This window comes from Periophthalmus magnuspinnatus, chromosome 11 (assembly GCF_009829125.3).
Source record: "Periophthalmus magnuspinnatus isolate fPerMag1 chromosome 11, fPerMag1.2.pri, whole genome shotgun sequence".
Classification (NCBI taxonomy): Eukaryota; Metazoa; Chordata; class Actinopteri; order Gobiiformes; family Gobiidae; genus Periophthalmus; species Periophthalmus magnuspinnatus.
The window spans coordinates 28,509,567-28,521,879 of record NC_047136.2 but is presented as its reverse complement, the minus strand read 5'-3'; the positions used below and the strand labels follow the sequence as shown (position 1 = coordinate 28,521,879).

Sequence of the window (12,313 nt, the reverse complement as noted above, 5' to 3'; positions counted from 1 at the left end):
TGCCAGAATAATAGGGGATTTTTTTTAGACAACTTTTCATTACTTTCTTCAAAGTCAGAAATGTACATACATTTTATTAGTTTTTGGTAGCATTGGTTTTAAACTGTATGACTTGGGTCAAACGTTTTGGATTTCCTTCCACAAGCTTTTCACAATAGTTAGAAGGAATTTTGGCCCATTCCTCCTGACAAAACTGGTGTAACTGAGCCAAGTTTGTTGCTCGCACATGCTTTTTCAGGCCTGCTCTACATTTTTAATAGGATTGAGAACAGGGCTTTGTGATGGCCACGCCAAAACATTGACTTGATTATCCTTAAGGCACTTTGTAACCAGTTTGGCAGTATGTTTCGGGTCATTGTCCATTAAGAAGACTTAACTTCCTGGCTGATGTTTGGAGATGCTGCTTCAGTATAGTCCAGATAATTCTCTTTCCTCATGATGCCATCTATTTTGTGAAGCGCACCAGTTCCTCCTGCAGCAAAACAACCCTACAACATGATGCTGCCACCCCCGTATTTCACTGTGGGGATGGTGTTCTCAGGCTTGCAAGCTTCCCCCTTTTTCCTCCAACTGTAACAATGCTCATTATGGCTAAAAAGTTCAATTTTAGTTTTGTCAGACCCACAAGACATGTCTCCTGTGTATGTTTGCAAACTGTAATCTAGTGTTTTTATGTTTCTTTTGGAGTAACGGCTTCTTCCTTTCAGCCCATGTTGGTACAGTGCTTGTTTCACTGTGGATAATGACACACTCTTACCAGCATCTTCACTAGGTCTTTTGTCTGGTATGCACATTTCAGACAAAAGCACGTTCATCTCTGGGACACAGAACTGTCTCCTTCCTGAGCAGAATGATGTCTGGACATTCCCATGTGTTTTATAGTTGTGTAAAATTGTTTGTACAAATGAACAGATGGCACCTTCAGGCATCTGGAAATTGCACCAAGGATGAACCAAGTATACAGTTCTTTTCCTGATATCTTGGCAGATTTCTTTTGACCTTCCCATGATGTTGCACAAAGAAGTAGTGTGTTTCAGGTGTGCCTTCAAATACATCCACAGGTGTGTGTCTAATTAACTCAAATGTTGTCAGTCAGAAGTTTCAAAATACATGACAACATCATCTGGGGGTTTCCAAAATTGTTTAAATGCATGGTATGTAGTGTATGTAAACTTCTGACTTTGAAGAAAGTAAAGAAAAATTGTCTTAAAAATCCTTCTCTCATTATTCTGGCATTTAGCTAATTTTTATATAAATTATATATATATAAAGATAAAAATCTCAGTCTCACCCTCCACTGGTGGTCTCATCCCCTCTTTGTCACGCTCGGGACCTCTACCAGAGGCCTGGGAGCTTGAGGGTTCTGTGCAGTATCTTTGCTGTTCCTAGTACTGCACTTTTCTGGACTGAGATGTCTGATGTTTTTCCTGGGATCTGCTGTAGCCACTCCTCCAGTTTGGGGGTCACTGCCCCAAGTGCTCCGATGACCACGAGCACCACTGATACCTTCACCTGCCACGCCTTCTCCAGCTCTTCTTTGAGCCCCTGGTGTTTCTCTAGTTTCTCATGTTCCTTTTTCCTGATGTTCCCATCACTTGTTTCTGCAACGTCCACCACAACGGCTTTACTCTGTTGTTTATCCACCACCACAATGTCCGGTTGGTTCGCCATCACCATTCTGTCAGTCTGTATCTGGAAGTCCCACAGGATCTTGGCTCGATCATTCTCCACTACCTTTGGAGGTGTTTCCCACTTTGATCTTGGGGTTTCCAGTCCGTACTCTGCACAGATGTTTCTGTACACTATGCCTGCCACTTGGTTATGCCGCTCCATGCATGCTTTCCCTGCCAGCATCTTACACCCTGCAGTTATGTGCTGGATTGTCTCAGGGGCCTCTTTGCACAGCCTACACCTCTGGTGTGGTAGATCTGGGCCTCTATTGCTCTGGTGCTTAAGGCCTGCTCCTGTGCAGCCAGGATGAGTGCCTCTGTGCTGTCCTTCAGTCCAGCATTCTCAGGCCATTGGTAGGATTTCTTGATATCAGCCACTTCAGTTATGTCCCGGTGGTACATCCCATGCAGACGCTTGTCCTTCCATGATGGTTGCTCCAGCACCTCTTCCTCTGCGCTCCACTGTTTCAAACATTCGCTGAACACATCATCTGTTGGGGCCTTGTCCTTGATGTACATATGGATCTTGGATATTTCATCCTGGACTGTGGCTCTCACGCTCTCTAGTCCTCGGCCTCCTTCCTTTCAGCTCACGTACAGTCTCAGGGTTCTGGATTTGGGATGGAACCCGCCATGCATGGTCAGGAACTTTTGGGTCTTAACATCTGTGGTCTGTATCTCTTCATTTGGCCAGCTTATGATTCCTGCTGGGTATCTGATTACTGGCAGGGCATGGCTGTTTATTGCCTGGGTCATGTTCTTGCCATTGAGTTGACTCCTTAGGACTTGCCTTACTCGTCAGAGGTATTTGGTCGTGGCTGCTTTCCTTGTTTCCTCTTCAAGGTTGCCATTTAGTTGTGGGAGAACAAGGTGCTTTTAACTGTCCTCAATGTCTGCTATTGTCCCTTCTGGGAGGGAGACCCCTTCTGTGGGGACTACCTTCCCTCTCTTTGTCACCATCCGGCTACACTTCTCAAGCCCGAATGACATTCCAATGTCTGTGCTGTAAATCCTGGTGGTGTGGATCAGTGAGTCAATGTCTTGCTCATTCTTAGCATACAGCTTGATGTCATCCATGTAGAGGAGGTGACTGATGGTAGTCCCATTCCTGAGATAGTGTCCATAGCCAGTGTTGCTGATGATTTGGCTGAGGGGATTCAGACCTATGCAGAACAGCAGTGGACACAGTGCGTCTCCTTGGTATATGCCACATTTGATGGTCACTTGTGCAAGTAGCTTGCCTTTGGCCTCAAGGGTGGTTTTCCACAACCTCATTGAGTTTGCAATGAAGGCTCTTGTCCTGTTGATGTTGTACAGCTCCAGGCTTTCACTGATCCATGTGTGTGGCATTGAGTCGTAGGCTTTCTTGTAATCAATCCAGGCAGTACACAGGTTGGTCTTACGGGTTCTGCATTCTCAGGCGACTGTTCGGTCTACAAGGAGCTGATGTTTGGCTCCCCTGGTATCTTTGCCGATGCCGATCTGCGCTGTTCTCATGTATTGATCCATGTGCCCACTTATCTTAGTCGCGCTGATGCCTGACATGAGCTTTCATGTTCTGGAGAGACAGGTTATTCGCCGATAGTTGGATGGGACAATACCCTTTGAGGGATCCTTCTGGATTAGTATTGTACGCCCTTCAGTTAGCCATTCAGGGTGAGTCCCATCCAATAGCAGCTGGTTCATTTGTGCTGCCAGGTCCTCATAGAGAGCAATGAGCTTCTTTAGCCAGTAGGCGTGGATCATGTCAGGGCCTGGTGTGATCCAGTTTTTCATGCCTGAGACTCTTTCCTGGATGTGCCACTGTGATGGTGACTGGATTCTGTTCAGGAAGGTTGCTGTTGTCTTCTCTCAGAGTCACCAGACACTGTGCATCGCTGTCATGTGATGCCTCCTTCTCCCATATACCTTTCCAATACTGTTTTGTTTCCAGCCTTGGTGGGTCTGCTCTGGTGTTATTACCCTGACATTGAGGGTACACTTTCGCCGGTTGTGTTGCAAACAGCCTGTTTATTCGTCTGGCTTCATTATTTCGTGTGTACCTCTTTAGACTGCTGGCCAAGGCTTGGAGCCTTTGTTTGGCAGTTTCCAGTGCTTCAGGTATGGGCACCTGGCTGTACCTCTTGGGTACTTGTTTTTTCATTGCACCTCTCTGGGCTTATGACAGTTAGCTCACTTCTCTCCACTCTGCCTTTATCCTCAATATCCAAACCATCACAGAGACCAATGAGCTAATTTTACCTATACCTATACGTATAGGTGTTGTCTAACCTGAGTTCTTTTCAGATGGGAGTCGAGTGAAGGCAAAAAAGAAGAGGAGGAAACAAACTGAAGCTGAAGGAGGCGTGGTTTTGGAGAGTGAGCTTGAGATTGACAGGCAGCTCGACCAATCACTGGAGACCAAATCTAAACAGCACAACCTTACAGCTGCCAACGTCAAGACCATCCTCCATGTGAGAACTATAGCAGGACTGAACCGGGGACTGAACCGGGGACTGAACCGGGGACTGAACCGGGGACTGAACCGGGGGCTGAACCGGGGGCTGAACCGGGGGCTGAACCGGGGGCTGAACTGGGGACTGAACCAGGTCTTTTGTTGCAGGAGGTAATCACAAACGAACATGTGGTGGCTATGATGAAGGCAGCGATCAATGACACAGAAGCCCCGCCTCCTTTTGTGAGTGGTGACATCATGAGGTGAGATCCAATCAGAGCGTGGAGCTGATCATGTGACTGTTTCAGGAACTGAAGATGACACGATCGAAGCTGAAGGAGGTGGTGGAGCGTGGTGTGGTGAGTACAGGGTCAGAGATCAAAGGGCGTGGTGAGTACGAGGTTAGAGGGCTAAAAACGTAAATATTATGAATAATGCTGCGTTCATGTGGTGAAAAATGCACATCAATGCAGCACAAGTCCGAAAAACAGCTCAGAAACTTGGGACAAAACCTTTTGCCAGAATTCACGTGGCACCACTGCTGTGTGAAGATCATATCCTGTATATATCTTGAGTCATATCCTGTTAGCCACTGTGTTCCAAACAAGTGAATGTGGGCACGCTTCAGCGCCATCGACCCTGGTTCCAATTCACTTCAATTGAAAGATCATGGTAATTTTCTCTGTAATTGCTGCTGTCAGCCTCGCCATTCTAACCTTAAGGTTTTAACTCATTCTACATGATTCTGGGGTTTTTATTTCATTATTTTGTCCCTAAATTAAGATATGAACATTAATAACAGACACCCCCTGCCAAACCAGCAGTGCAGGTGGGAAGGGACGTTACCTTCAACAACCGCTCTTCGGATTGGCTCTTTGGTTGCTATGTTACTCGCATCTGCTAACTTTTTATATTGATAATCTCTATTATTGTTTATTGTCCCAGCCTTGACCTCGGAGCCTGCACTGTCAAATGAACTAACCATGGATCTATATTAAGAACTGGACAAGAGACTCCCCCTCTGTTCCAGGGTCAGATCGACTAGTGGTAGTTGCATAGGTACTGCAACTCTCAGGAGCTTGGGCCCAATGCATTTTTTGGTAATTCAAACTGCCCTTGTTTGGCTGATGCGGCATCAACAGTTTTCACAAAGGTTGGATTTTGTAGGGATTCATCTCTATTTTCACAACTTGAACATGAACTTTTAAAAATGTTTAAATTCTCAATGCATCTAAAAGTTAACATTGTAAGATTTAACCTAGTCTTGCTCTGAGTCTGCTCTAGCTCCAATCTGACATCGCTCTAATTGGTCAGAAATGGCCATGCGATGCACGTTTCTGATGTCACGCAGGTGGGAGATGCTCACCCATATTGTGGAAATGTAGAAGATGGGAGAATTTTCACAAATGAGCACAGGCTACTGCAAAACAACACAACACAGTCTTTACTTACTTCATCTTCAGAGCTGATTATACTTTCATGACTAATGCCTGAAAGGACAATTAGCCTCTGATTGGCGGGTGTTTATATTGTCTTCTCTGATTGGCTGTTCTGTGTCAGGTGATCCCAGCCTGGAATCTGTCTCCGATAAAGAAATCAAACAACGCCAACAAGGTACGACCTCATTAGTCTGAATGCAACCGCTCCTCTCCTCCTGTCTCTCCTCCGATTTTTCCTCCTCTTCACATCCTCTCTCCTCTTTTCACCTCTCTTTCTCTCCTCTTCACCTCTTCTCTTCTTTCCTTCTTTAGTCTTCACCTCCTCGCTCCTTTCCTTCATCTCTTCATCTCCTAACCTTCTTTCTCCGTCCACTTTCTCCTCCTCTTCACCTCCTCTCTGCTCCTCTCACCCCACCTTTCCTCCTATCCTCTGCTTCTTCACCTCTTCACCTCCTCTCTCCTCCTGACCTCCTCTCCTCTTCTCTTCACCTCATTTCCTTCTTTCTTCTTCACCTCTTAACCTCTGTTTCTTCACCTCCTTGCTCTTTTCCATCTTTCCTCCTGACCTCTTAATCTCTCCTCTCCTCTTCGCCTCCTCAACTCCTAACCTCCTCTCGCCTCTTCTCCTCCTCCGCCCAAACCTTAAATATTTTTAAATCTTTCTTGAAAACTTGGTTTGCATTGTTTTCAACACAAGCTGAGCAAGATACTTGTATTGTTGTTTTATCATGTTTTCGCAGGTTTTGTTTACACTTAATATTGCCTGTCTACAGCACTTTGAGCAGCTGTGGTTGTTTTTAAATGTGCTTTATAAATACATTTGACTTGACTTATCTCCTTGCCTCCTTGTCTCCTTGTCTCCTTGTCTGCTTGTCTGCTCTCCTTGTTTCCTCGCCTCCTCAATTCATGGACCTATCTCCTCCTTGCCAAGTTTCCTTCTAGCCTCAGTTTGTGGACATGGCTTCTCTTCTTATCTCCTTGTCTCCTTGTTTCCTAGCCTCCTCAGTTCGTGGACATGGCCCTGGCTGATGAAGACTCCTCAGATGAAGAGTACCGACCTGATGAAGATGAGGAGGATGAGACAGCTGAAGACGTGAGATAAACTTTACTTTTTTTAAACAAACTGCCCTCATGCTCTTGGCTTTACACCTGTGTATTTCTGTTGTGTGAGTGTGATTCCTGCTGCTGCCCTTGTGCTCTTGCCCTTGCAGTTCATATGTGATCTCTGTTTTGTGTTTCAGACGTTTCAGGAGAGTGACCTGGAGAGCACGGCATCTTCACCACAAGGCGGTAGAGTCCGAGACGAGTCCAATAGTCCCTGGCAGGTGCGGCAGGTGCACGGGCTGTAGCGAGTGCAGGCTCTGAAGCAAGTGCAGGCTCTGTAGCAAGTGCAGGGGCTGCGGACAGGTTCTGCTGCAGACACAGTCCTGACTGTAGACTTTCAAAAAAAATGTCACTTTGTCATTTTTCCAAAACACAAACTCCCCAAATGTGTTTCTCTTTTTTGTTCTTTATTGAAATGTCAGCATTTTTTCCCCACTGAGATAGAGTTTGATTTTGAAGTCCTCGTCCCAATTAGTGATGCACCGATGCACCAGCTATCAGCGCTGATCCAGAAAAATATTGCCGGATCGGGTATTCCAAATACTAGTTCAGCTGATATAAATCAATTTAATTAGGTTGTAGTTGGCCCATAAAGTCTTAAAATGTTAGAATTTTTATTTTTAAATTGTTTTGTCATTACTTGTAGGAAAATATCATCTACATAACACATTTGGATCAATTTGGTCTTATTTTTGCATATCAGATATTTTGCATTCTGCAAAACTGACTTTTCAGAGCTTTTAACCATGCTAAAGTTGTTTCCCCTCACCATTTACTTACCAGAAGTTGTATTTGGAGCGATTTGTGCATGTTTGAGTAACTTTAATGGCTTATTTTCAAGATGTCATTGCTCCGATCTACCTCCATTTTTACCGCCGCCAGTACACACCCACTGTGACATACGCACTTCCTTTTTCAAATGTTACTTTATTAAGTGGTGATACACATATGATTCAGCTGCGTTGCATAGTCATTTTGGTACAAATGAAAAAAAATCTGTTGCTCTCTAGTGTGATGTGCAACTATTTATTGGAGGAGTTGATGGCATGCTGCGCTTTGTTGTGGCGACATCACCTCCCCTTACACACCATTGGGCACCAATGGGCAACACAGTTTTCTAACAAGGAATACAGCTGACTTTTTTCATTTTAGGTAAATATTATTATTTAAAATGTCCAAATTATAGCATAATGATCTATGGGTGTCATAGACTATAATTATGGAGCAGCACAATAGTTTTAAAGCCATAGTATCAAAATTTAAATCGGAAATGAAAAAGATAGATCATTTCATCCCAAGTCCAAATACCTGCTGTTTTCCCTGCTGCTCACAGTGAACACACAGAGGACATATGTATTTACCACAGATAAATATGTGAGGTTATGAAGCATAAAGTGTTTTTAAGTATTAAAACTCCCGATTCGCTCACATTTTTATGCTGATGCTGTTTCACACTCTGCATTATTACACTCATTATAACACACTGTACAGTTTATATTCATGTCATCTTCAGACATCTCGAAGCCTCTCTCACCGTCTGAGGACCGAGCCTGTGCCCATGGGCCCACCCCCTCCACCAAAAGTCATGCCCATACAGTGTTTGAGTGACAGCCCCAGGGCTCCGCTCCCTTGCCCTTTGATTGACAGGAGGAGTGTGAGTGACAGCACGTTCCTCGAGAAACTCCATGCTGTCGAAGAGGAGTTGAGTGTCTGTGGACAGTCCTACCAGGTGAGACCTAGACCAGGTTTACACCAAGTTTAAACCTAGTACAGCCTCTGTGAGCAGTTCTACCAGGTACTAGCGACCGGATTTAGACTAGGTTCTAACGAATGGATTCAATCCTGGTTCAGATCCTGGTTCAGATCCTGGTTCAGATCCCGGTTCAGTCCCGGTTCAGTCCCGGTTCAGTCCCGGTTCAGTCCCGGTTTAGTCCCGGGTTAGTCCCGGGTTAGTACTGGATCAGACCCTGGTTTAGTCCTGGTTTAGCCCTGAGTTCAGACCATGGTTTAGGCCCGTGGTTCGGTCCTGGTTTAGACCCCTGGTTTGGTCCTGGTTCAGACCTGGTTTAGACCTGGTTCAGACCTGGTTCAGACCTGGTTCAGACCTGGTTTAGACCTGGTTTAGACCTGGTTTAGACCTGGTTTAGACCTGGTTTAGACCTGGTTTAGACCTGGTTTAGACCTGGTTTAGACCTGCTTTAGTCCTGCTTTAGTGTTGGTTCAGATTAGGCCTGTCACAATAAATACTATATCGACTTATCTTTACATCAATACATGACAGATGGAACAATAATCTTTGGGAGTCAGTATTTATTGTGGGTACATTTTCTTTGTACTAATTGGACATTTATTTTGCTAATTTTCTGCATTATAATGAGATTTGAGCAGTAGAAGGATGAATTATGAACCTCTATGACCTCTATGATTCATTATAGACTCAAACTAAGTACTTAACTGTTGTGTTCTGTCATTTATTTATTGCAACTCATATTTTTTAGATTTTGAATACTTTTGGTATTCTATTTGGTATTCTATTTTATAGTTTGGTTTCAATATTATTGTTTAGACCTGTTAGTCCTGCTTTAGTCCTGCTTTAGTTCTGGTTCAGACCTACATTAGTCCTGCTTCTGACCCAGTTTTCTCTCAGCCTCTGCAGAATTCTTCTTTGGACCTGATGGCACGGAGGACCCGGTCCAAGAGGCCGCTCACGGATGTTCCTCTGGGACAGCTTGAGGCGGAGCTCCGAGAACTCGCACCGGACTTCAACGAGACCAGATCCTCCCAGGACCAGGAGGAGGACCGGGACTGGACCGACTGGCTCCGAGGACTCATGACCTCCGACGTGGAAGGTGAGATTCAGGGAAGGAATCTGGCATCTGGAATAGATGTGTGTGTGTGTTTTGTGTGTGTGGAGGGAGGGCATCTGGGTTAAACGTGTGTGTGTGTGTGTGTGGCCAGAGGGAGGGCATCTGGGTTAGACGTATGTGTTGTCAGAGGGAGGGCATCTGGGTTAGACATATGTGTTGTCAGAGGGAGGGCATCTGATTTAGACGTGTGTGTGGGCAGGGGGAGGGCATCTGGGTTAAACGTGTGTGTGTGTGGTCAGAGGGAGGGCATCTGTGTTAGATGTGTGTGTCTGTGTGTGGTCAGAGGAGGCAGACGATGAAGACAACCCCAAGTATAACTTTGTGGCTCTGTGTGTGTGGATCTACACCTACACCTCTGTATATGCATATCTGACCCTGGTGTGTGTGAGTGAAGGCATTTGGGTTAATCCTTTATACTTGTATATGTTTAGAGGAGGCAGATGATGAAGATGACCCCGACCCTGGTGTGGATGTGCATCTGTGGGAGGGCATTTGGTTTAATTGTGTGTGTGTATATATATATATATATATATATATATATATATATATATATATATATATATATATATATAATGTGTGTGTGGGGGTGTGTGTGTGGGGGGGGGGGGGTGGGGGGGGGGGGTGTGGGGGTGTGTGTATGTGTGTGTGTATGTATGTGTGTATGTATATATATATATGTATATGTGTGTGTGTACTTCTTAGAGGAGGCAGACGATGAGGACGACCCAGAGTATAATTTTTTGGCGGACGCAGATGAGCCAGACCTGGAGGATTACAGAGACGACAGAGCTGTGAGGATCACCAGTGAGTACTGTCACCTACTTTCCACCTACTGTCACCTACTGTCCACCAACTGTCACCTGTTCCCCACCAGCTGCCCCCAACTGCCCACCAACTGTCCTCCAACTGTCCTCCAACTGTCCTCCAACTGTCCACCTACTGTCCACCTACTGTCCACTAATCGCCAACCTACTGTCCACTTACTGTTACCTACTGTCACCAGTGTCACCTACTGTCGGCTAATTGCCCACCTACTGTCCTCCTACTGTCACCTCCTCTCCACCTACTGTCCACTTACTGTCCACTTACTGTCACCTACTGTCCACCTATTCTCCAACTATTGTCCAACTGCTGTCCACTTACTGTCCACTGGCTCGGTGGTTAGGGCAGTGGTGCCTCCGCCCGAAGGTCAGAGGATTGATTCCCGGACTAAGTTCTGTCATTGTGTCCTTAGGCAAGGCACTTGACTGTTATAGTCTGTATGTGGTGTGTGAGTGTTGTTGAGGGGCCGATGGCCTCACCTCTGTCACTTTACTAAGTTAGCGATATTGTGTTGCATTGTTTGTTCCCTTCACACACTGATGAGACACTTGTGTAAAGCTTTAAGTATAACTCCACTGTGCTGATTATTATTTTGTCTATGTATTTCAGAGAAGGAGGTGAACGAGCTGATGGAGGAGCTCTTTGAAACGGTCAGTATTTCTATAACATATAACATCATCAGGAGAGGTTTACATCAGGAGGCTCATCATGTGTGTACCACCTGATGACATCACACAGTGAACACTTTAACCCATGGGTTGTCCTGGGGTCATTTATGATCCCAAAAATAACTTTGTCACAGCAGAACTCTATCTTCTCTTTATCAAATGGGTTGAAAATTGAGACACTTGATCATTTTGATGATTTTTATCAGTAATGAAAATTTTAAAATTTTTGATTGTATGATAAGGATTGTATGAAAAAACATTACGTTGAAATTCCTCTGGCGTCAATTTGACCCCAATTTGGTTCTCTTATAACTCATAAAATAACATTTTTTATATAATTTTGACCTGACTTCAGGCTAATGTACTGATACCAAAATAATTTTATTAAAAATAAAAAATTGACAATAGACCTTGTTTTAGTAAAAATGTGCATTTTTGACCCTCAAAATGTCCTTTAACTCTCTGTAACTATCACTGTACTTTACAAATAATTTAAAAATGTGCTCAATTGTGTGTGTAATTTTTAGAGGAAAAAAAAATATTTTGACTGAAATCAAGAAGCTAAATTGAAGTTTCTCTGGGGTCAATTTGACCACAATTAGTTTTTCTTCCTTACTCAGCCATAGAATAACATATTTTAACAATTTTGGGCTTTGTTTTTAGTCTCACTTCAGACTAATGCACTGGTCTTGATTATGTGAAACAAGTTCATTTTCTGACATTATAAGACTCAAAATCCAGTAAATATTCATGTAGATGAGGTCATATGAGATATATTTTTCATAAAAGTTGTCAGTCTGAAGTTTGAGTGAAGTTGGTTTGAAAGACCAAACACAGAAATGAAATGAATGAGAAAACAGCTGGGGTCATTGGAAATTCAACATCACTTTTTGCTCTCATTCAAACACCTCACATTTTTTAAAAACAGCACCTACACTAAATCTAGACCTCTCCCACCTTCTAATTCACCAGATATGTTTTGTCAAGTACTGTCCTGTAATTTCAGTGTTATACAGTCTTATAAAGTCAGAAAGTCCACTTTTTTCACATCAAGGCCTATTGGCACTAAATATATAAATGTAAGGTTAAAGTGGTATCAGTGCATTAGACTGAAATCAGGCTAAAAATAGATTATAAAAATATGCTATTTTATGGCTGAGTTATAAGAGAAACAAATTGGGGTCAAATTGATCCCAGAGGGACTTCAATGTAACTCTTCTAAGAGGAACACACAAGGGTTAAATCTCTGTCCCATCTGATGTTATCACACAGTGGCCCCTTCAATCCAGACTTAAGCGTTTTGTGGACC

At 44.0% G+C, this 12,313-nt stretch overlaps 1 protein-coding gene across 6 annotated transcripts in view; it reads left to right on the top strand.

The window, feature by feature from the left end:
• The window catches only part of LOC117378356 (GON-4-like protein), a 30,854-nt gene that overhangs the window by 3,679 nt on the left and 14,862 nt on the right, over positions 1 to 12,313 (top strand). For 5 of the 6 annotated variants that reach the window (XR_008648879.1, XR_008648878.1, XM_055225162.1 and 2 more), the window contains exons 3-12: positions 3,957 to 4,123; positions 4,273 to 4,347; positions 4,413 to 4,463; positions 5,665 to 5,718; positions 6,541 to 6,636; positions 6,785 to 6,877; positions 8,161 to 8,376; positions 9,295 to 9,496; positions 10,217 to 10,318; positions 10,946 to 10,986. Coding sequence is in view for 4 of the 6 variants with exons in the window: in XM_055225162.1 (XP_055081137.1) it covers positions 3,957 to 4,123; positions 4,273 to 4,347; positions 4,413 to 4,463; positions 5,665 to 5,718; positions 6,541 to 6,636; positions 6,785 to 6,877; positions 8,161 to 8,376; positions 9,295 to 9,496; positions 10,217 to 10,318; positions 10,946 to 10,986 (1,097 nt within the window). In the remaining 2 variants the exon portion in view is untranslated. The remainder of the gene's footprint in view (positions 1 to 3,956; positions 4,124 to 4,272; positions 4,348 to 4,412; positions 4,464 to 5,664; positions 5,719 to 6,540; positions 6,637 to 6,784; positions 6,878 to 8,160; positions 8,377 to 9,294; positions 9,497 to 10,216; positions 10,319 to 10,945; positions 10,987 to 12,313) is intronic. The other variant, XM_055225164.1, reaches the window with a different exon arrangement.